Source organism: Triturus cristatus, chromosome 3_2, assembly GCF_964204655.1.
Source record: "Triturus cristatus chromosome 3_2, aTriCri1.1, whole genome shotgun sequence".
NCBI lineage: Eukaryota > Metazoa > Chordata > Amphibia > Caudata > Salamandridae > Triturus > Triturus cristatus.
The window spans coordinates 230,159,189-230,185,359 of NC_140584.1; the positions used below are offsets into that span (position 1 = coordinate 230,159,189).

At 41.4% G+C, this 26,171-nt stretch overlaps 1 protein-coding gene across 1 annotated transcript in view; it reads right to left on the bottom strand.

Annotated features, from left to right (window-relative positions):
• Nucleotides 1-26,171, bottom strand: part of LRP1B (LDL receptor related protein 1B) — a 3,634,433-nt gene that overhangs the window by 1,178,128 nt on the left and 2,430,134 nt on the right. Inside the window, exons 34-35 of the mRNA XM_085647014.1 lie at nucleotides 19,905-20,030; nucleotides 1,438-1,569 (exon numbers count right to left, since the gene is read on the bottom strand). Of these exons, the coding sequence (XP_085503140.1) occupies nucleotides 1,438-1,569; nucleotides 19,905-20,030 (258 nt within the window). The remainder of the gene's footprint in view (nucleotides 1-1,437; nucleotides 1,570-19,904; nucleotides 20,031-26,171) is intronic.

Genomic DNA, 26,171 nt, shown 5'->3' on the forward strand with positions numbered 1-26,171 from the left:
TATTCTGTCCGGTACGCTCTGCGATATCACTCTCCCCCTGGGAGTCAACAGAAGATATAGATTTCAGCACCTGCATATTCATCATTATATTCAGTTTCAGATCAGAAAATACCACTATTTTCCAATGCAACTGACATTGAATATAAAAATTACAAAATACTTAGATCCTTTCAAAGATACCTAAAACCAACTTAAAAAAACCATAGAAGGAAAAGTCAAGACACTGTTGGCAAATTTGTCTGTGTGTATAAGTGCACCTAGCGCTGTGCATGTCTGCACTTGACACAAGACAGTCTGTGTAGGCGATAAAACAACTCATTTCTGACTATGTGATTTTGTCATGGTACCAATCTATTCTGCAAATGCAATTATTTAGTACAGAATTGGCACATATGATTAGAGTTACAGCTTAAGAGTGAATAAGATATGTTAAAGTCTTCAACATTTCTGAGGCCCATTTGACCATCAACATTAACACAAAACAGATATAATGCTCCGCAAATGATTCCATCTTCTGGCTAAAATGTGTAAAACAAGTTGACAGTCATTATGACGTCATATTAAATGCACATCAATATGCTCTACAGCATGCTTAGCGACAGACTCAACGTTTGATGATAGTGGATGTTGCAAAAAATCACTTCAGATCTCTTTTAAAAGGGGTGGATCCAAAACATGTTGCATCCTCGCTTCTCCTCTGGTCTGTGCTTGAAATGAACAACACTTCAAAAATCTTGTATAAGCCAAAAGTGTAAGAAAAAAGATGCTACTTGTGTCAAATCAAAACACAGTGAAGAATGTCAGTTTAGTCAACCATGTGGGCACATGAGCGCCACGTCAAAAGCAGCAAGGCAAACAAGAGCAAGAAAAGATTTAAAAAATGTTAGCACTTTTTGGGCAATAGAGATCAGCAAGCTATTACTGTAAAACAAGGAATGTCATGTCTACTTTAGCTTTAAAGTGAGACAGTTCTTGCCCAGGCAGCTCTGACACATGTCTGCTGCAAAGGAGTCTGTCTTCCAAACGCCCTCTCTCTAAGCACCTAAAAACATGTAATCTGAGAAATAGCAGCTAGTTCTATTTTCGAGAAGCAAAATGTCTGCTCCTATAAACCCTCAACCAGGCACCTCACCCAGCTGACAGATTCAGCACATCTCACCTGCAATTCAATGCTGCATGGCTCTACTGTAATGCTGCGGATAAGACATGGCCGGCAATCGGTGTCTAGATATAACAACGCGTCTTCCATTAAGTGCCGGTAGTGATATTACTGCAGTCAGTTAAAATATCATAACATTGGGGCATATTATCAAGAAACGGCGTTAAAATTATCGAAGCTTTAGTGGCAGAAAACTGCCGCTAAAGCGGCGATAATGGGCTTGATAATATGCCGCAGAGAATTCCCATAGAAGCCCATGTTGACACCAGAACATTTACCTGCATGAAAATCAATCCCAACAGCAAAGGAAGCACCAGATATTGGCATTAGAGCGTCCATTCTATCAATTGGGTCAAGTGGAATTCCCCGGATGCCCTCCTGCACTGAATACATAAGAAAGGACTCGATGCCTATTGAAAAAAAGAAGAGGTTAATACTCCATGAAACTGGACAATGAAGTACTTGTGCACATATGAGTGAAGAAAGTCAATGCACTTTTCTTTAGAGCAGGGAGAGCCAGGTGTGACTATGCAAACATCTCTACATTAGTGTGAACTTTCTAGAAAGAAATGCAGGCCATCTGCTATCATTTGAAATATGTTTTCCTTTCAAATGCTAGTGTTGGGGCTCAGAGGCTGTAGTAAATGCCACATGAAAATGTCAAAGCAAAGTCATCCGTCTTTATCGAAATGTATTCTCTAAGAGACTGTGTAGGAATAAATTCTGCCCCTATTAAGTATTTGTAGTTTTTTCACCGAGGTTCAACACCTCAACGCGTGGTTCAATATAATTTTAGCTAAGTATAAGAATAAGCCAAGCACCTATGACATTTATAAATAAAATATATTGCCATTTGCAAATGCCAATGAAGCTGAGACGTAATTACTTGATGGTGATAGACGATTGACCAAATCATTAGATTATGGTTGAGAGCACAGCAATAGACAAATGAACCCCAAAACTGAAAGAAGAATATAATGATGCATCATTACAAAACTGCAGAATATATAATACAAGATAAACAACCATCAGCAAAGCCAGTTGATCTCCTGTAGGCCAACAGCTGTTTGGCTTTGGTAGTTCTTGTTTTGTTCTGTCACCATTTTTGCAAAACATTGTTGGAGAAGCTACTGATCTCATGAATCTATAAAAAACTTTGAATTTTTTTGGCTCAAAAAGCACACATTACCATAGTGGTCACAGGCACTGAAGTGAACTACTTTTTGTGTGAATGTGCTCCATGTGGAAAAGCAGCATGCTGTAACTTACAGTGAAGTATTTAAAAAAGCGATGGGTGGAATGCTTGAATCAATCTCACCCTTGGTATTTTATCTGCACCATATTCATTATTATTTTACAAACCATGCCACTTCAGCTTGGATCCAGTCGTGCAAAAAACAGTCTTGGGCCTGCTCCAACAGAAACAGTCCAGGCCAGGTTCTCCCTGAACTGGAACTCAATCAACCCAAGGCTAGTTCTGCCCTCATTAAGGCTCATTAGTCTGGTGTAGCTTGGTTCCAGTGGCACAGTGTGCATGGAACCCACCTCTGAACATACTAGTCCCACCCAGGGCGTTGCATTGAAGTATACAAAAATGTGATGGATGGAATGCTTGTCTCAGTCTAAGTCACTGGCAAATACTCGGTCGTATCCCAGTCCATCATTATTTAGCACACCATGCCACCTCAGTTTGGAGCCAGCAATATGCAAATCAGTATTGACCCTGCTCCAACAGAAACAATATAGGCTGAACTGCCTTTCAGGTCCTCCCTGAACTGGAACAAAAGCAACCAGAGACCCGTTTTACCCTATTATGGCTCATTAGTTGGAAATAGCTTGCTTCCAGTGGCACAGTGTGTATGGCACCCACATCTGGGCATACCAGTCCCAACCAGGGCGATGCGCTGAAGTATACAAAAAAGTGATAGATGGAGAGCATGAATCAATAGCAGCCACTGATAATTACTCAGAGCTGCTTCACGTTCACACTGTGCCACTTGAAAATAATGCAGCACCACAAAATTAATAATATAGGCTAGCCGGAAAATCGGTTGGGGTCTAAAAACAGTAAATGTAAAATAGTAAGGTAAATTATTTTCCCCTAAAGTCAAGCCAACATGTTTCAACCCCCATACATGAGTCTATAAGGTCTGAGGGTTTTATCAGCATCAACACCTGTATCACCAGGTGCAGAGACTATGTGTATAGTCCATTAGGTCAATTTATCAATAAATAATATGCAAATAAATGAGTAACTAAAAATAATACAAAACCAAACTAAAGTCTTGGAATAAATAAAGAGGGGGGACTCCCCTCTCAATATAAATGACCTGCAAGAATGGAAATGACATAGAAACGTGGATACCTGACTTACTGGAGGCCTGGATTGAGAAAGTTCCAATTTATGAGTGGTCACCTCCTTTTCTTTGGCTGATGCTATTTTGCAACTCTGTGCAATGGGACACTGCTTAATAGGCCACAAAGCATGTGCTTTGGCCCCTAAAATATGGCAAAAATGTCTAACTCCTAACTGGCATATCTAACTTTGCAATAAGTCTGTAATTAATGGTACATAAATACAACCATTGTATGGAAAGGTAAATATCATCTGTGGAATACAGCACTTACTGCACCATGCACTAATGGCAAAGAAAAACATGAATTCAGACTTACCATTGTAGCCTGACTGCTTCAGTTTTAAGCTGCAGCCTGAACTGTTAAAATAACCCTTTGAAACAGGAACATCTTCCCTTTATACATTACTGTTACCTCTGTATAGACCTTGAAGATCACAATATAGGCTGTAGTATGTATTTCAGAAATACACCCATGTTTTGGAAAGGTAAATATCACTGGTGGACTGCAGCACATATTGTGCCATGCACTAGTGGAATAGTAGCTTCTGGCCTACTATTGCAGCCTGACTGCTGAAGTTTGAACCTGCAGCCCGACTTGTCAAAATAGCTGTTTGACAGAGAAAACATTTCCTCTTTAAATATCAATGTCACCTCTATGTTGGCCTTGTAGACCACAAGGTAGAGTGCTTGGTATTTAAATGTGGAACATGAAGACATTTTATGTCGCCATGTCCCTATCTTGACACACCCCTAAAATATATGTATATGTAATGATCTGCAAGGAGAGGAACTGACTTACTGGAGGCTTGGTTTGAGAAAGTGCATTTTTGTGTGGTCACTGCTATATTTTTGGACTGACGCAATTTTATGTTTTACTCTGTGCACTGGTACACTGCTAATTAGGACATAATGCATGTGCTCTGACCCTAAAATATGGCAAAAATGACTCGTTACTGGTGGCAAATATAACTTTGCAATAATTCTGTAACTAATGGTGCAAAAATACACCCATTGTATGGAAAGGTAAATATCATCTGTGGCACTTATTGTGCCATGCACTAATGGCAAAGAAAAAACATTAATTCAGACGTACCATTGTAGCCTGACTGCTGCAGTTTTAAGCTGCAGCCTGAACTGGTAAAATACCCTTTGAAACAGGAAAATCCTCCCTTTATATATTACTGTTACCTCTGTATAGGCCTTGAAGACCACAATATAGGGTTCATGATATTTAAATTGAAAAGTGGAACATGTAGAAAGTTTAAGTTGCCATGTCCATACAGTGACAATCCTGTAAGAGTCATTTTCACTGGGGAGGGCTCTAGCTGTCCTATGAAGAAAATATTAATTTCGTTTTCTCAGGTTTGGTACACACTAGATAAATGGTTCAACCATTAAATTATAGTTATTAAAATCCAATTCAATAGTAATGGTATTTTATGTGAATATTTAGAAATGGTAACTTTTAGAAAATTACTTTTTTACTGCCTGAAGCTTTTGGAGGCTTATTTTCATTAAGCTGCCAGCAGCTGCTCCTGTCCATGTTTTATCTTAATGACGTTTTAAAACTGCTTCCAGAGAATGTCAATGGCTTAGGCCTGGTGGCAGGATGGGCTGAGCATGGGGCGTATGGTCTTTATCAACTTGAAAGGAACAGAGCAGAGGCCTGCACATTCATAATTTATGGTAAGGAGAGACCTGGGAGGGGTCTTAGATCTTTGGACATATGGCATTCATTTTGGCTCTGTCCAAGTGAGAGGAAGAGAGAGATAGTCCCAGAACCAGTTTAGTCTACCTGAATGACAGACAAGCTCCCTCCAAGGGCAGAAGATCTGCACCAACTTGGATTTCCCTCAGAATAGCACACTCTGCAATAGTTTACAGAATGGCAAACAGGTTGTGCTGTAGAAGTGACGCATGTTCCCAGAGAACATCTCCCTCATTGGTTAGACAGTGTCTAGGAGTCACCCGCACCCACTGTCCAAAATGGTCCTCACCACCAGCCCCTCCGAACACATTCTTGACCTGAAAATATCAGACTTAACCTGCTGTCAAAAACCTGTAAGGTGACCTTAAGCATTGTACCTGATTTCACTTGTACCCAGGACAAAGAAGTGTACTCAAAGGGTCAGTTGACAGACCTCAAATATGGCTACTGGGACACAACAATCTGCAAGAGTTATTTTCCTGAGGTCCCCAGCTGACTAGAAGCAACTGGAACTGTACTTGACCCACCTTGTGGTCTCTCCTGGGGTGAGTCCTAACTTCTAGCTGCAGTTTTTCAGGTTCTAGGGGCCTTAGAAATGATTGGGAGTAGCTGCACCAGAAACAATGAAAAGTTAGGACTTGAAATGTTTGGGGGGACTTCCAAGATCTCTAGACAATCAGCAAGACCTAATGACCAAGGCTCCCAAATTCAATGTTACTTCGTCTGATACAGCTACAGGCTTGGCACACTGGAAAATGTTGAGTTCAATAAAAAAAGACTAATTCTGATGGTAGAAATCTTGACTGACTTGAAGGTGTGATAAGTATCTGCCATTTCCGAGGACTTGGCTGGATGCTAAATTTGAATTTCTCCCACTTGGCACTTTTCCCACTGAAACCAATGGCTTCAGCAGGAGCCTCTTCAGCGGCTCACTGGCTTTGAGAGACCTTTGGTAGCTACAGCCTGTAGTCCTGCATAGTACGTGTCATTGTTGCCTTACTTTTTCAAGGTGCTTTTTCTATTAAATATTTAAAAATTCAGATCTTTACTCTATATTTATGAATTGGTGTGAGATTTTATTGTGGTCTGATTTTTACTTTTTAACTGATATGGCCCTTTGAAATGCATTACACGTTTTTTGCTAAATAAAATATATCTGCTCTGTGCAATAGTTACCAGGCGTTTTTCTCAGGTTTGAATTACTGAACCATTTGCTGGGAACTAACAGGTTAGAGTCTTTATTACTTGTGGTGAACTACCATCCACTCTAATTAATAATACAATTTATTACACCTTGGTCATAGAAATGGTTCTCAGGTAAGGCCCTGGGAGTCCAGGCAGAGTTGCCATCCCAATTAACTGGGGGTACTGTGATTTTGTAGAGGCACTACCATGCTGTAAAATTCTTAAGCACCGGAGTGCTGGAAAGTCTGTGAACATCCTACAGCAAAGAAAGTCTGGGGCACTGGGAAGGATCCCAGTGAACTGAGGCACTGATCATATGGTTGGGGTCTTAGGTATGTCCAGATAATCATCATAACAGCTCTTCATCACAACTGTGACCTCACTTTTCAAAAGAGTTTGCTTCCCATGCAATATATAATTGAATTTCGATGCCATTCCTAGCAGCCTCCCTATAGATAAACCTTGCCTCCATCCCTTATGGTTGTGCACGAGTGCACTGAACATCTGATGCAGCCAATCTTGACTAGATTAAAACTTTGTGAAAAATAGTTTGTAATATATGACATTGTATATGTTGAGATGGTCAACATGACAAATCGCCTTCATGAAGCAAGCCTTTGCAGTTCTATTTTGCAAAGAATTGCTTAGATTCCCTCTCACTTTAGCATTTTTGTTGGGGAACCAATTTTAAAATACGCTTAACTCATTGTTAACTATTGCCCTACCCTCATTTAACTTTACCTTGATTCATCTCTTTTACTGACCTTCTTTTTACTCTTTCTCCTCTCTACCATCTCAACTTCCAGCCTTCTCCACATCCTCTACTTTCCTAATGACTTTCTCCCTTCCTTCTTCCTATTTTCCCTATAAAGCAACATATTTAATAATATATATATATCTATATATATTTCTGCCACAATTTTCAAAGATTGCTGCGCACTCTGGTCAAATGCAATAAAGTAATTTATTTTGATTCGTTGCAAAACACGATCTGTACACGATCTGCTGACAAACGCGTTTCAGCCTCCTGGCCTTCGTCAATGTCAATAGCGTTCAGTTTCCATAATCTATTTATGCATTCGATTGGTTGCCATGATCATAGAAGAATGGAAATGAAAAGCGGACTTCATATATACAGATATTCAATGTGGGATAATAATATTTTTCTATTTGCAGGAGAACTTTACTTGCAGACACAGGGTACCGCGATGGGCACGTGCTTCGCCCCCAGCTACGCAAATCTTTTCGTGGGCTGGTGGGAGAAGCACGTGGCCTGGGCGGGTGACAATGAGATCTGGCTTGATAAAATAGCCCTATGGACAAGGTACATCGACGACCTCTTCATAGTTTGGAGAGGCACACAAACAGAGGCAGAAGAGTATGTGAGGGCTTTGAATGAAAATGATTACAACCTCAAGTTCACGAGTAACATCAGTGGAGAGGAGGTAGCCTTCTTAGATCTCCTGGTCTTTGTGGCAGATAACAAGCTGTGCACAAAATTGTACCGAAAGCCAACAGCGGGCAACACTGTCCTGCACTCTTGGAGTCAACATCCTCGGAATTTGATCAATAGCATTCCGTATGGGGAGCTCTTAAGGCTCAAGAGGAACTGCTCCCGTTCTGAAGATTTCCAGGAGGCAGCCGATGAGTCTCTATTGAGATTTAAAGATAGAGGATACAAGAGCAAAGTGCTGCAGGAAGCAGTTGACAAGGCAGGTGGTAGAAGCAGACAGGAGCTACTTACCAAGAAACAGGTCCATGATAGCGCTTTGGAAGAAGATCAATCTAAGGTCAGATTAATCATGACCTTCTCGGCAGAGGCTCACAAAATTAGGGGCCTCATTCAGAAAAATTGGGGAATTCTCCAAACTGATGGGGTCCTGGGAAAATTGATTTCTCCAAATCCAGACATTACCTTCAGGAAAAGTTCCTCACTGAAAGATATTTTGGTGCGCAGCCACTTTGAGGATAAACCGAGAACCAAACCAACTATAACCGTTTTTTTTCCTTGCATGAGTTGCAAGGCGTGCAAAAACTGCAAGAAGGTGAAAGACTATGCAGTGCCAGGCAAAAAGTTTAAAAGATCCATTGACAAACTTCTTAACTGTAATTCCAGTTTTGTAATATATTGCCTGGTTTGTCCTTGTGGACTGCAATACATTGGAAGCACCATACACCCAGCAAAGAAGCGCATCTTGGAACACAAAAGAGCCATAACAAACAGGGACAAAACGTACCCAGTGGCGAGGCACTTTGCTGGGTTGCATGGTGCTAAAAGTGACAAACTGACATATTTTTGTATAGACCAGGTCCCAGCGGGAGAAAGAGGAGGGGACAGAGTCTTGTCACTGAGTCAGCTTGAGGCGAAACTCATAGTGGAGCTGCGCACCAAAACCCCGGGGGGACTTAATCAGGAGGAGGAACTCTGGTCCTTTATTGGATAAAGTAATTGAAATCCAAACGCTGTCCCTTTGAAACACCTTGACAAGTGGGAAGAATGGCAACTGACCACTCAGACAATCACAATGAAAGATAGCCCATTCAGGGCGTTATTTCTGTGACAAAAATCGAGTAAAAACAACCCAATTGGGGTATAAATGAGCAGGGAGCATAAATTAACACGTTTATGATCAGCAAACATTGTGTTTTTATAAATTCAAAAGCTGCATGTATAGAATTCTGTTTACTTAATTGCGAACTGAAATGCATGAATATATCTTTGATTTACAAACTTTATGTCTTTATAATTTGAGAGGAATATGCAAAGAATTCTGATTATATATTTAGGAATTATAACGTGGAACCCATAGACTTGATGTCTTAATTGAGTACTGAGAATGGTGGCATTACATAGTGTTAAGATGGCCGACAATCTTCCCACATTGAATATCTGTATATATGAAGTCCGCTTTTCATTTCCATTCTTCTATGATCATGGCAACCAATCAAATGCATAAATAGATTATGGAAACTGAACGCTATTGACATTGACGAAGGCCAGGAGGCTGAAACGCGTTTGTCAGCAGATCGTGTACAGATCGTGTTTTGCAACGAATCAAAATAAATTACTTTATTGCATTTGACCAGAGTGCGCAGCAATCTTTGAAAATTGTGGCAGAAATTGATTCGCGAGTTCCGCCCTCGCGGCTGGAGCACCCGCTGTGCTGGGAGCAGGATAACTGACGGAGTACGTGGAAAATAGCAATTGGATTTCCCGCTCCGCTACCGCTATGGAATACGCGACCAACATTTCTGAGGCTGTGTGAAAACAGCCTCGTTTGGAAAGCGCCCAACGGATACCGAGGAACCCCTTCGAGGGACGAGAGAGCCGGAGTCTGGTAACAGTTTCTCTGGAGGTTTCGTCCTCACCTGAGGGAGGTGTGGACAGAGAGACACGCCGAGACGCGAGAAACGCTCAGGCGAGCGCTGACGGCTGTGCGGAGATCGCCCCGGTGAGTCCCCTCTGCCCTTGGCGTTTGATATTTTTGTGACTGCGGTAGCAACAGCGTTTTGGTCATAAACAAAAAAACATTGGCGCTCTAATATCCCATGCAAACACGATCATGTTCAGCGACGCTGAACGGTTAGAAGCGGCAGAGACTGTTTTTAAAGGGACAGCACATGGGCAGAGAAGAGAAGGGGAACAACAACCTAACGCAACACCTAGCAACCTACGAGGCTGGTTCACTAGATTGGAGAGAACCTACGAGAAAGAAATCAGGAAGTGGTGGGAGGCCACTTCCCTACAACGTTACTTGGATGTGGATAGGATCCCGAGGGGCCTGAGAATCTATACAATCCCCTCATATGAGAATCCAGACCCAAACCTCTTAAAGGAATGGTCGGATTATACGAGAGCCTCAGCAAAAGGGATGGTAGAAATTCTCGTTAAGTACGCCAAGAGTGATAGAGCAAAGCTATTGGATGAAATTCAAGAGATTGAAGGGAACATATCAAAAGATACAGATAAGGAACTTATCGACACCTTGAGGGCACGTATGAAAACTCGCTTAATAGCCTATGAGAACGATATAAAGAGACGCAAACAGAACAAGTTTGCACGGGACCAACGAGACTATGAGAGCGGGAGGGTGCTGACCTTCGCTAAAAAGTACGACGCACCTAGAAAAGCCCTACAACAATCAAGAGGTGACACAGTGGTAACTCAGAGGGATACATCGGAATCGGAAGCCGATCTCTCAGAAGCAGAAACACCTAGAGGCACGGGGGAAACACCGTGTAACGCGGATCAGCTTTTTCCCGAGGAGTACCACCTAATCAAAGAGTCATGGCGCAAATTTCCACAGAGAAGCCGCCCACCAGAACAGGACGGCGGAAAACAAGGAGAGGAGGGCAGAATAACAAAACAAAATTACGAACCCCGCGTAACGAGGAGCAGACGGGGCGGAAAGAGGAAGTAAACAAGCTCTCCATCATCAACCTTTCCCCTAGAACACTCACTCAAGTGGAGAGAACCGTGTTACAGAAAGGGCTTACCTTCTGTCCCACAACACAATGGGACTACACAGCAATGCGAATTGACTTGTATCGTTATATACGCAAGCTCAAACTACGTAAAATATTTGCCATGCACCCTGAATCCAAAACAAAACAACCGGATACAGGAGGATCCACCACAGAGAACCTCGCAGGAAGTGACTTGGAAATCCTCACAGTGATGCGGGATTTACAAGAATATGAGGACATTGGAGAAGCTACAAATATTCCAGATGCGACTAAACTTTTAATGGAGATAGGGGTAAAGCAGAGCAGTGGCAAAAGCCAGTTCAAGACACAATCTAAATTCATACCACGAACCCCCTATGATGCCATTGATTGCTTCCATGAGGCAGTAATCAAAGATCTTGATAAACTAAGAACTGATGATAAGACTCCTGGAGGGAGAAGAAAATATAATCTCACAAAAGCTCAATGGGAAGCTGTGAAATCCCTCAGAGATGACCCCGAACTGGTAATTAAACAGTCAGATAAAGGGGGTAATGTCATAATAATGACAAAGGAGCAATACAAGCGTGAGGCCTTACGCTTACTTGGTGATACACAAAGCTATGTAAAAATCAAGAGAGAAGATTACAATAGGAGCGTATTGGCGTTCTACAGCCTGTTGGAAGAATGGAACAATAAAGGAATCCTAGAAATCAATGAGCTCCAATATATGAAGGTTGAGTGTCCTGTGTTACCTACATTCTACCATCTTCCGAAGGTACACAAGGACATTAAGGAGCCTCCAGGACGTCCGATAGTTTCCTCACTGGGAAGTCTATTGGAGAAGGCTTCTATTTATGTAGACTCCTTTTTGTTCCCCATGGTCAAGGACCTGAGTTCATTTATCCTGGACACAACAGACTTCATTCGTCAGATTCAAGGGATCTCCTGGGATGATGATTTATTGTTAATAACTCTTGATATAACTAGCTTATATACAAGCATTAGACACTCCCAAGGATTAGAAGCCCTTGAATTTTTCCTGAGAAGACGAGCCCTGAAGTTCCAGGAACATAACAAAATGCTATCACAAATTGTCTCATTTTGTCTGCATAATAATATTTTTCTATTTGCAGGAGAACTTTACTTGCAGACACAGGGTACCGCGATGGGCACGTGCTTCGCCCCCAGCTACGCGAATCTTTTCGTAGGCTGGTGGGAGAAGCACGTGGCCTGGGCGGGTGACAATGAGATCTGGCTTGATAAAATAGCCCTATGGACTAGGTACATCGACGACCTCTTCATAGTTTGGAGAGGCACACAAACAGAGGCAGAAGAGTATGTGAGGGCTTTGAATGAAAATGATTACAACCTCAAGTTCACGAGTAACATCAGTGGAGAGGATGTAGCCTTCTTAGATCTCCTGGTCTTTGTGGCAGATAACAAGCTGTGCACAAAATTGTACCGAAAGCCAACAGCGGGCAACACTGTCCTGCACTCTTGGAGTCAACATCCTCGGAATTTGATCAATAGCATTCCGTATGGGGAGCTCTTAAGGCTCAAGAGGAACTGCTCCCGTTCTGAAGATTTCCAGGGGGCAGCCGATGAGTCTCTATTGAGATTTAAAGATAGAGGATACAAGAGCAAAGTGCTGCAGGAAGCAGTTGACAAGGCAGGTGGTAGAAGCAGACAGGAGCTACTTACCAAGAAACAGGTCCATGATAGCGCTTTGGAAGAAGATCAATCTAAGGTCAGATTAATCATGACCTTCTCGGCAGAGGCTCACAAAATTAGGGGCCTCATTCAGAAAAATTGGGGAATTCTCCAAACTGATGGGGTCCTGGGAAAATTGATTTCTCCAAATCCTGACATTACCTTCAGGAAAAGTTCCTCACTGAGAGATATTTTGGTGCGCAGCCACTTTGAGGATAAACCGAGAACCAAACCAACTATAACCGTTTTTTTTCCTTGCATGAGTTGCAAGGCGTGCAAAAACTGCAAGAAGGTGAAAGACTATGCAGTGCCAGGCAAAAAGTTTAAAAGATCCATTGACAAACTTCTTAACTGTAATTCCAGTTTTGTAATATATTGCCTGGTTTGTCCTTGTGGACTGCAATACATTGGAAGCACCATACACCCAGCAAAGAAGCGCATCTTGGAACACAAAAGAGCCATAACAAACAGGGACAAAACGTACCCAGTGGCGAGGCACTTTGCTGGGTTGCATGGTGCTAAAAGTGACAAACTGACATATTTTTGTATAGACCAGGTCCCAGCGGGAGAAAGAGGAGGGGACAGAGTCTTGTCACTGAGTCAGCTTGAGGCGAAACTCATAGTGGAGCTGCGCACCAAAACCCCGGGGGGACTTAATCAGGAGGAGGAACTCTGGTCCTTTATTGGATAAAGTAATTGAAATCCAAACGCTGTCCCTTTGAAACACCTTGACAAGTGGGAAGAATGGCAACTGACCACTCAGACAATCACAATGAAAGATAGCCCATTCAGGGCGTTATTTCTGTGACAAAAATCGAGTAAAAACAACCCAATTGGGGTATAAATGAGCAGGGAGCATAAATTAACACGTTTATGATCAGCAAACGTGTTTTTATAAATTCAAAAGCTGCATGTATAGAATTCTGTTTACTTAATTGCGAACTGAAATGCATGAATATATCTTTGATTTACAAACTTTATGTCTTTATAATTTGAGAGGAATATGCAAAGAATTCTGATTATATATTTAGGAATTATAACGTGGAACCCATAGACTTGATGTCTTAATTGAGTACTGAGAATGGTGGCATTACATAGTGTTAAGATGGCCGACAATCTTCCCACATTGAATATCTGTATATATGAAGTCCGCTTTTCATTTCCATTCTTCTATGATCATGGCAACCAATCAAATGCATAAATAGATTATGGAAACTGAACGCTATTGACATTGACGAAGGCCAGGAGGCTGAAACGCGTTTGTCAGCAGATCGTGTACAGATCGTGTTTTGCAACGAATCAAAATAAATTACTTTATTGCATTTGACCAGAGTGCGCAGCAATCTTTGAAAATTGTGGCAGAAATTGATTCGCGAGTTCCGCCCTCGCGGCTGGAGCACCCGCTGTGCTGGGAGCAGGATAACTGACGGAGTACGTGGAAAATAGCAATTGGATTTCCCGCTCCGCTACCGCTATGGAATACGCGACCAACATTTCTGAGGCTTTGTGAAAACAGCCTCGTTTGGAAAGCGCCCAACGGATACCGAGGAACCCCTTCGAGGGACGAGAGAGCCGGAGTCTGGTAACAGTTTCTCTGGAGGTTTCGTCCTCACCTGAGGGAGGTGTGGACAGAGAGACACGCCGAGACGCGAGAAACGCTCAGGCGAGCGCTGACGGCTGTGCGGAGATCGCCCCGGTGAGTCCCCTCTGCCCTTGGCGTTTGATATTTTTGTGACTGCGGTAGCAACAGCGTTTTGGTCATAAACAAAAAAACATTGGCGCTCTAATATCCCATGCAAACACGATCATGTTCAGCGACGCTGAACGGTTAGAAGCGGCAGAGACTGTTTTTAAAGGGACAGCACATGGGCAGAGAAGAGAAGGGGAACAACAACCTAACGCAACACCTAGCAACCTACGAGGCTGGTTCACTAGATTGGAGAGAACCTACGAGAAAGAAATCAGGAAGTGGTGGGAGGCCACTTCCCTACAACGTTACTTGGATGTGGATAGGATCCCGAGGGGCCTGAGAATCTATACAATCCCCTCATATGAGAATCCAGACCCAAACCTCTTAAAGGAATGGTCGGATTATACGAGAGCCTCAGCAAAAGGGATGGTAGAAATTCTCGTTAAGTACGCCAAGAGTGATAGAGCAAAGCTATTGGATGAAATTCAAGAGATTGAAGGGAACATATCAAAAGATACAGATAAGGAACTTATCGACACCTTGAGGGCACGTATGAAAACTCGCTTAATAGCCTATGAGAACGATATAAAGAGACGCAAACAGAACAAGTTTGCACGGGACCAACGAGACTATGAGAGCGGGAGGGTGCTGACCTTCGCTAAAAAGTACGACGCACCTAGAAAAGCCCTACAACAATCAAGAGGTGACACAGTGGTAACTCAGAGGGATACATCGGAATCGGAAGCCGATCTCTCAGAAGCAGAAACACCTAGAGGCACGGGGGAAACACCGTGTAACGCGGATCAGCTTTTTCCCGAGGAGTACCACCTAATCAAAGAGTCATGGCGCAAATTTCCACAGAGAAGCCGCCCACCAGAACAGGACGGCGGAAAACAAGGAGAGGAGGGCAGAATAACAAAACAAAATTACGAACCCCGCGTAACGAGGAGCAGACGGGGCGGAAAGAGGAAGTAAACAAGCTCTCCATCATCAACCTTTCCCCTAGAACACTCACTCAAGTGGAGAGAACCGTGTTACAGAAAGGGCTTACCTTCTGTCCCACAACACAATGGGACTACACAGCAATGCGAATTGACTTGTATCGTTATATACGCAAGCTCAAACTACGTAAAATATTTGCCATGCACCCTGAATCCAAAACAAAACAACCGGATACAGGAGGATCCACCACAGAGAACCTCGCAGGAAGTGACTTGGAAATCCTCACAGTGATGCGGGATTTACAAGAATATGAGGACATTGGAGAAGCTACAAATATTCCAGATGCGACTAAACTTTTAATGGAGATAGGGGTAAAGCAGAGCAGTGGCAAAAGCCAGTTCAAGACACAATCTAAATTCATACCACGAACCCCCTATGATGCCATTGATTGCTTCCATGAGGCAGTAATCAAAGATCTTGATAAACTAAGAACTGATGATAAGACTCCTGGAGGGAGAAGAAAATATAATCTCACAAAAGCTCAATGGGAAGCTGTGAAATCCCTCAGAGATGACCCCGAACTGGTAATTAAACAGTCAGATAAAGGGGGTAATGTCATAATAATGACAAAGGAGCAATACAAGCGTGAGGCCTTACGCTTACTTGGTGATACACAAAGCTATGTAAAAATCAAGAGAGAAGATTACAATAGGAGTGTATTGGCGTTCTACAGCCTGTTGGAAGAATGGAACAATAAAGGAATCCTAGAAATCAATGAGCTCCAATATATGAAGGTTGAGTGTCCTGTGTTACCTACATTCTACCATCTTCCGAAGGTACACAAGGACATTAAGGAGCCTCCAGGACGTCCGATAGTTTCCTCACTGGGAAGTCTATTGGAGAAGGCTTCTATTTATGTAGACTCCTTTTTGTTCCCCATGGTCAAGGACCTGAGTTCATTTATCCTGGACACAACAGACTTCATTCGTCAGATTCAAGGGATCTCCTGGGATGATGATTTATTGTTAATAACTCTTGATATAACTAGCTTATATACAAGCATTAGACACTCCCAAGGATTAGAAGCCCTTGAATTTTTCCTGAGAAGCCGAGCCCTGAAGTTCCAGGAACATAACAAAATGCTATCACAAATTGTCTCATTTTGTCTGCATAATAATATTTTTCTATTTGTAGGAGAACTTTACTTGCAGACACAGGGTACCGCGATGGGCACGTGCTTCGCCCCCAGCTACGCGAATCTTTTCGTGGGCTGGTGGGAGAAGCACGTGGCCTGGGCGGGTGACAATGAGATCTGGCTTGATAAAATAGCCCTATGGACTAGGTACATCGACGACCTCTTCATAGTTTGGAGAGGCACACAAAAAGAGGCAGAAGAGTATGTGAGGGCTTTGAATGAAAATGATTACAACCTCAAGTTCACGAGTAACATCAGTGGAGAGGATGTAGCCTTCTTAGATCTCCTGGTCTTTGTGGCAGATAACAAGCTGTGCACAAAATTGTACCGAAAGCCAACAGCGGGCAACACTGTCCTGCACTCTTGGAGTCAACATCCTCGGAATTTGATCAATAGCATTCCGTATGGGGAGCTCTTAAGGCTCAAGAGGAACTGCTCCCGTTCTGAAGATTTCCAGGGGGCAGCCGATGAGTCTCTATTGAGATTTAAAGATAGAGGATACAAGAGCAAAGTGCTGCAGGAAGCAGTTGACAAGGCAGGTGGTAGAAGCAGACAGGAGCTACTTACCAAGAAACAGGTCCATGATAGCGCTTTGGAAGAAGATCAATCTAAGGTCAGATTAATCATGACCTTCTCGGCAGAGGCTCACAAAATTAGGGGCCTCATTCAGAAAAATTGGGGAATTCTCCAAACTGATGGGGTCCTGGGAAAATTGATTTCTCCAAATCCTGACATTACCTTCAGGAAAAGTTCCTCACTGAGAGATATTTTGGTGCGCAGCCACTTTGAGGATAAACCGAGAACCAAACCAACTATAACCGGTTTTTTTCCTTGCATGAGTTGCAAGGCGTGCAAAAACTGCAAGAAGGTGAAAGACTATGCAGTGCCAGGCAAAAAGTTTAAAAGATCCATTGACAAACTTCTTAACTGTAATTCCAGTTTTGTAATATATTGCCTGGTTTGTCCTTGTGGACTGCAATACATTGGAAGCACCATACACCCAGCAAAGAAGCGCATCTTGGAACACAAAAGAGCCATAACAAACAGGGACAAAACGTACCCAGTGGCGAGGCACTTTGCTGGGTTGCATGGTGCTAAAAGTGACAAACTGACATATTTTTGTATAGACCAGGTCCCAGCGGGAGAAAGAGGAGGGGACAGAGTCAGGTCACTGAGACAGCTTGAGGCGAAACTCATAGTGGAGCTGCGCACCAAAACCCCGGGGGGACTTAATCAGGAGGAGGAACTCTGGTCCTTTATTGGATAAAGTCATTGAAATCCAAACGCTGTCCCTTTGAAACACCTTGACAAGTGGGAAGAATGGCAACTGACCACTCAGACAATCACAATGAAAGATAGCCCATTCAGGGCGTTATTTCTGTGACAAAAATCGAGTAAAAACAACCCAATTGGGGTATAAATGAGCAGGGAGCATAAATTAACACGTTTATGATCAGCAAACATTGTGTTTTTATAAATTCAAAAGCTGCATGTATAGAATTCTGTTTACTTAATTGCGAACTGAAATGCATGAATATATCTTTGATTTACAAACTTTATGTCTTTATAATTTGAGAGGAATATGCAAAGAATTCTGATTATATATTTAGGAATTATAACGTGGAACCCATAGACTTGATGTCTTAATTGAGTACTGAGAATGGTGGCATTACATAGTGTTAAGATGGCCGACAATCTTCCCACATTGAATATCTGTATATATGAAGTCCGCTTTTCATTTCCATTCTTCTATGATCATGGCAACCAATCAAATGCATAAATAGATTATGGAAACTGAACGCTATTGACATTGACGAAGGCCAGGAGGCTGAAACGCGTTTGTCAGCAGATCGTGTACAGATCGTGTTTTGCAACGAATCAAAATAAATTACTTTATTGCATTTGACCAGAGTGCGCAGCAATCTTTGAAAATTGTGGCAGAAATTGATTCGCGAGTTCCGCCCTCGCGGCTGGAGCACCCGCTGTGCTGGGAGCAGGATAACTGACGGAGTACGTGGAAAATATATATATATATATATATTAAACTCCATCTATTTACGGAAAAAAAACAGAGTTTCCACATTCTTCCCTTAAAACTGTTTACATGTTTTCTCCCTGCGTGGAGCGAAACGCGTCATGGAGGACACTGGTCCGAATATATCTTTGCTTTCTAACTTTGGGTATTAAATCTTTGCTTCACCCACTTCTGATTGTGGACTGACTAATTTTGGGATTGGAGGCGAGAGGTCCGTGCCTACATCTCCGCCGTGAGAAGAGCGGATTGGACTATTTCTATATATATATATATATATATATATTAAACTCCATCTATTTACGGAAAAAAAACAGAGTTTCCACATTCTTCCCTTAAAACTGTTTACATGTTTTCTCTTGTGGACTGTTTTGATCATTCTCTTCTGTTGACCCTCCTGTAAGCTTCCAATTGTGTTGACATACAAATGTAACTACTGTAATCTGTTTTTGTGTGTCCCCTTTATCTTGTCACATATACTATACACTATTTAAACTCTCCATTTCTTTTCCCAAGTTATCTCTTACATTTATTTTTCCATTTGAACCAGACATTCGATAACAGGTATTTTTCTTTTAATTTACCATATTTCTAATAACACTTTGACATCATCAATTTAACATTTTGGGTATTTATGTTCACCAGACTTACTAGCATTGGATTAATTGCTGAATTTAAATCGTGCTGACTCCCATGTGCTTAACAACTGACAAAGTCATGTCATTATTGCTTTCATTTAATGAAAATCTGAACATCTAATCTGAATTGCAATACATATTCTACAGACTCATTGGTTCTGTCTGCAATTCTAATACATGTTACCATTAAGGCCCCCATATCAAGGTGTCTCTTTAGTCTGATGAGTTCAGTAACATCCAGTATCACCCTCATTGGAATTGTGAGATCTGCCGGAACACTGTGGGACTGTTTATTTTCATAGGGAGATTTCAGCTGTTGAAAGCAACTGAGATCTCTTCGTCAAAAGCTAGAGAGAAGTGAGGAATTGCAGATAGAAGTGGACCCAAAATTACTTGTTCTCATGGTAATTTCTAATTTCTAATCAGACCTTCAGGGCCCACTTGTAATCCCTCAGTAACTCCTGGCTTCCATATTTACCTGTAACCCCTGTATTGATAACTCTGTTGGGCTGAAGATACAAGAATGATTAATGCTCCAATCATAATGACGGCCTAAGCATGCAAATAATGAGCTAAAAATCATTTGGTGCATATAATTTTCAGACTCAAATGCCTATGTGAATTTTTTTGACAGCATATTGAGCATAGTTCAATGTGTTTCTTATTAAATACATTTGGAATATGGTCTACTATGTACCCAGTAATCAAATATTTGTACCATCACAAATTATTTGGTTTTCGATGATTTACTTCAATATACAACTTTGAAAAGGTAATACAGGTCATTTTTCCCTTCTCTTTTTGGCCAATAATTAATGTTCAGCAGAAAATGTATGTACCTTGACATGACATTCGATTTTTTCTGAGATTGTATCCAACTGTGCACATGCATGTCCTTGACGTTTCAGATATTGGCAAGCAGAGCTGAGAACATCCACCATTGTTGTGTTGGCAGGCATTAGTACCTGGACAGAAATAAAATGCAAACATAATTAATAACTGCATTTATGACAAAAGTGGGTGACATTGAAATAACCATGCAGCAGCAGAAATGCAAAACACAAACAGAAGCTTGTGGGTATTCTGTAACTGCTTGTTCCAGGTCACAGCGGGGTTGATGAAAGGGCCGATTCCTGAGCTTGATAAACAGATAAAGTATTTGACATTGTGCAATAGAATCATGTAGGGGTGCCGATGCCTCCAAAAACAGACCTGAAGATATCTGGGAGCTGGCTCATAAATAGTTAAATGACAAAAAGTGCAACTTGACATGGACCTTAAAGTGGAAACAATAAAATCTGAGGCAAAACATCAGTTTGTAGAATCCCAAGTGCTAGCTTTCACTATGATTATGATGAAATCTTTACGTCACGGTACACAAACTGCACTCTCTTACGTAGCAGATCAAGAGCATCATCCTATGTAATAGTCTAGGAGAAATAGTATAAAGCATACAGGAAACAAGAGCCATTAATTTGGAGGAGCTTCATTTTGGCTTCGTCCTTTTATATTTGGTTAGGCCGCATATATATTTACGTTTGGCCATATGTACTTGTGTTGCAATAATAGAGGTGAGATGTGTGTACTAAAGGTGTAAAAAGTGCATGTTTTATATGTTTTTATAAATATAATCTTCGTATTAATTGTTTTTCCTTTTCAGAGACATCTAGACTGCTAATATTAATCTTCTATGGTTTTATGACAGAGGCATGCATGGCTGAATCACGTGTGCCTCCACAACAGAGCCCCAACAATGAATGTGTCTGAATAATGCATTGCTTTAACATGCATGCCTTTACTACGCATGCCTTTACCATGCAAGTTTATGGCAAAGGCATGTTTGGTAAAGGGATGTGTAGAAAGTTCACACCCCAGCCCCTCCGCCCTGAGTCCTAAAATCCTGGCCTCTGCCATATAACCTGACCCCCCCAAGCCCTAAATATTACCACACCCCTAAAACCTTAAACTATCCTGACTTACCCTGCCCTGAGCCCTAAAAACATCTCCCCTGCCCTGAAACCTGCCCCTTCACCCCTTCCCTTAACCCCAAAACTCTATTTCTACCTTAAAACATACCCCTGCCCTAAAACCAGCCCTCTCCCTTAAAACCTACCTGCCCTCGACCCCTGTCCTGTAACTGAAAACCATCCTCCTCCCTTAAAACCTACTCCCCCAGCCCCCAAGCCGTACCTCGCCACATCCTCATCCTTCGTGTAGGCCCTCCCTTCTGGTTCCTCTCCTTGCCTGCTTAGTATGCTAGAACGCCAACTGCCTTACACATATGTGTGGTTCCGGCATATGCGTGGTTAAGTCAAACGTTGTTTAGCTTGCATTGAAACGGAACGTGTGCTTGAAGCCGAGTTGTAAAGGCAGTTTCCCATATTTTCTAGGTTTAGATTTTAAGGTAGTGAGCTAAAATGCATTTAATGCAGTGCGTTATCCAGGAATTGGTGAGGTTGGGTCATATGTGTGTTTAATTCTTTTATAAATTGTGACCAGAATGTTATGTTTGCTTAACAATTGCATCTATTGGTTGTTGTGCTACATATAAGAGTACAGCATGATATAGCTTGATTTATTATTAAACATTTCATTTATTGGATTATATGTAGGCTGTAGAACTAATGTGTAATAAAGAGAAAATGTTAACCTGATTGTGGGCATTAAGCGTACAGTAGGGATAGTAAACACTAATGTGAAAATTGTTTTTCTGTATGTTTTTCTCCTTTACAGGTGCAGATCTAGGCATTCGTTAATTAGAGAAAGGCACATTGAAGAGGAAGAGCTGGCAAAGTCAAATGCTTTTTATTGAAGGAACAAAGAGAGTGGTACCAGTTGGTATTATCAGCCGAAAGAAGGAACACAAGGATGCTTTGGAAGCAAAGACTGGAATATGGAGTACTGTTCAATGCGTCAAGCTCTTTTCTGAGAACTGTAAAACATATTATGGTAGGGTTGAGGGCAAGATTTCTTTAATGGTCTTTGTGCATTTTAATTAGTAACCCCACCTTGGGTTTTAGCCAGCTTCCCTTTAGACTTTGAGAGGTACAGACCTCTATTGACATCTGATTGTGTGACTTCAAGCTATACATGATTTACTGAGAACTTGTATGGAGGTTCAGATGCTGACACCTTTCTTGCTATCTGGCTCTATATGTTTTTCTCTATCCATAGATTAGAGTAGTGATTTTTAGATGCTGCAAATCTTTTCCATGTATGGGGAGAAGGTTCAGAATTATTCATCAAGTTCTTTTTCTCATATTTTGTATCGCTGCTACTGAGATACTAATATGTTCTTTGTTGTCGAGGACCAATAATGTTAGACATTTTGGTCTTCCTTTGATAATTCTCTACTTTTCCAGTATGTTCTTGAGGTTGATTTGTGTTAATTTGTCTTTGAGTTTGTAATAAACCTTTTAACTTCAAGTTATTGATTCTGACTTTTACTGTGTGGTCCTAATGATCACACTGTACCTCAAGATTTTAACTGTTGTTGACCCCTCTTCATCTAAGGCTACTACAAAGTCCCATTGGCTAGAGTTCAAATTGAAGAAACAGTCAGGGCATTCTCAGATGGTAGCAGAGGATGGTTAGTACCTGAAATAGAGGGGTTATAAAGCTGTTACTTTAGATTACTCTAGATCCAATTGTAGTCCTTAGTGCCCATGTTTCGACCTGAAGAATTGGTGTTGATTGTGTTACAGGGGTTCGAGAGTGAATTGTAACAGCTGAGGAGTATCAATAGGATTCTGTGTTAATGGCTTATGCTTAGCTTGCGATGTTATGGTTATTGTGAGGTGTCTTGTGGAGATTGTGTGATGTGGTAATGTTTTGGATGAAGTGTGAGCATATCTTATTGTGGAGAAGTTGTTATCGGGTACAACGGTGCCCAAGATCCCAGGAAAATATAAAAAGAGCAGAAGACACTGTATTGTAATTGTCTGCTGAAGTTTTGTGGCTGTTTTTGTGAGACACCATCAATAGCCAAACTGAGATAGGTAAAATGTATCTTTGTGTGAAAGTGAGGTATGACTAGTGTGGTGAACCTTTTGTGCAGAGGAAAGCTGCACCGATCAGAGTGATTCCCCGCAGGGTGAAGTTTCATTTGAATGTGTGCTTGTGTTACTTTATATGATTGCTTTCTGTTGATCCTTTAGTGAAGCAAACAATTATTATTTATTGCTATTCCATTTTGTTTAGTTACAAGAGTATTGCTGAAAAGAATACATGTGTGAAGGTAAAGACGGGTGATCTGCTGCAAGGAGTAAGACTGTCATCACAGTGGCTGTACTGGGATAGGCGGTTGATGTGAAGCCTCACTGGTAGTGGCTGTCTACGTCAAGAGGTGCAGTGCTGTTATTGGTTAATGATTTGGAATGAGATTTTGTATGCAAAATTATACATTTTTGTGTCAAAACTAACAAATTGTAATTGAAATTGAAATATTTTAAAGTTGTACGAGGTTTGTTTAGAGGAGATGTCTAGATACCTCTTAGAGGGGGGAAGAAGCTCCGCCCAAAGATACTGAAGTCATTATATGGCAATAAATATAGCATAACGAACATGCATTTGGCTTGAACAATGGCACAAGATCACTGAGAAAGAAGGTGCACATACTTTTCCACGTTACAGTACATTTAATTTGAGAATTCTGGAAAATTTGAGGAGAATGCTCAATGCTTGGGAGAGTGAGGCTCATGCAAGAGAAAAGGAGAGGTATCGGGACGAGTGAAAAAAGCAGTATGCACGTATGCAGGTACTAGGTGAGATGCAGATTCGAAAAGGTGGAGAACCGACATGATAGAGGGAGCGAAATTATACCCATTACTGTAAAACAGGGAATTGGAAAGAGGGACTGAAAAAAGAAAAAAGGATAAACCAAGAGAATCTGGAGAAAAAGATGAAAACAGCGATAGTGATACTAATAATAATAGTCTTTTAGACGTTTTCATGTCTGAGTGACCACCTCTGTATGATGAGATTTGAATGGAGGGGGGTGGGAGCGAGACTGAAGGTGGGCATACCTGATTTCCCACTGCACCATTAATCAACAGTGCACTTTACATAAGTTGGAAGGTTTTTTACGTATTCTTAAAAAAAGGAATCAATGTATATAGACATGTTTTCAAGGAGGCTACCTTGAGCTCATAATATCAGCCTCCCTGGTGGCATCAAAAGGTTTTTGTAGATTTAGGAATCATGTACTTGATTCGATTTATAGGTTCTTTATTTCTTAAAAACATTTTGGCTTAACAGCCCATTATTACACCAATCAATCAAATCAGACCTGTAATTTGTCTCAACTTGCACTATATCACATTGATTGCATTTGAAATAGCATTCAGCGTTATTGAGCTGTTTGTTGACTTATTATTTATATCTATCAACTGGACAAAGAACAAGGTTCCCCCCCTGTACATTCATGTACAAATGTTTCACCCCACTGATAAACATTTAATTGAAAATATCCACAGCATCATATGGGGTCCTGGTAAAGAAGCAGATGCTGGTTTGAATGGTGTCTAAGTTTTTTCATTCAGTGGTACAACAATTTCTAAACATTCATTCTCAAGCTCATATAATTCTTCCTTAAGAGTCATATCAGAAGGTTTTAAATGTTGCTGGTCTTGATTTTGATTTTCCATTGCTGCTGGCTTCACTGGCTTGTTGCCTTTCAATTAAAGAAATTTCATTAGAGTCAGCTTGTGGATGAACTTAAAGATGTCAATCCAAGTCTGACTATTGATAAAAAAAAGTGGCATGGCAATAGGATAGACCCAAATACAGAAATTAATTTTCCTCTTCACTGACAACAATTTTAAATAAATTGATAATAGATTGAATGTTAAATTTATCGGGTGTTACTTCTTTCTTAACTATTGCTTTGGATTGAATTTTCCTTTTGAGGATTCGCTGGTTGCGCTGTCTGTGCCTTTTCTCTCTCCGCTTTTGTGTCTTTGATCTTGGTGCCTTAAGGTTTGACAATGGTCTATCTGTAAAAAAATACTCCTCAATTATGGATACTTTGTCAGATATATTCCCAACTGCTCCCTTGCCCATGGCACCTTAGACAGTGTCAGAATCAACGTCTGAACTCAATTTGGGTTCAATGTCCAAAGGTATTTGTTCTTGCAGCAATCTGTTACCTTCCAATAATCTCTGACGCTTGATGCTGTCAAATCAATGAACAAACATGAAAATCTGCCCTTTATCATAATCTTGCTTGTCCCTCATGAACGTTCACGTTTTTCTCAATTTGATAACTTCTTCATTTTTTTTTCGATGAACATTGCTGTCTTCCCTATATTGTTTGATTTGTTCTTGATGTGGGTCCTTGTCGAGCTCACTTTTGCTTTAGTCTATTTGCTGTAGCAGTTTTACTCTATCAATTTCAGCATATTTAACAGGGATATGGATTAAGTGATTAGATACTTCTATGTTACTATCCACCCATTCTTCCACATTTCTGGATTGGGATTCTCAAAGCTGGGCACAATTAAAATCCTAAGCCCCCTCAGGATTCGCCCCACTCGTAAATACTTCTGCACTGATTTATGTTCCCACCATTTTGTCTGATCTTTTTGCCTTAGTTTCTCAAGTAATTTCCGTTTAGTCTTAATATCACCACCATTGGCAACATTTAGAGCTGCTCGTGTTGTCTCCACCTCACTGAGCAAAGACTTCTCATTGAACATCTTCTCCTCTGCCTCCTCCCCCTCCCGCAGTGTGTCGACAGACATGGCTATAACTCTTTACCATGCCAGCTATGATACGCTTAATCTTCACGCTTTGCCAGCAAGTGAGTACAATTACCCTTGTCACGTGGCATTTCTCTCACTTGTGAACCACACAAGTCCTTTGACTCCCAGCATCATTCTCACTTGTATCCTGGTTTATAATACCACGTGGGCGGAACATGCGGCCGCTTTATTCGCCGCCTCGGATTCAGCTCACTGCTGACTGCTGTAAGCCCCATTTGCTGAATGCTGCTTGCTTCACGCGGGGAGGTCTTCACACCAGAGACAGCCACTCCGTTAATATTGAAAAGTGCAAAGCCACCATTCATGCTTGCTTGGCAAAAGAATTGATGCAGACACAATAATATT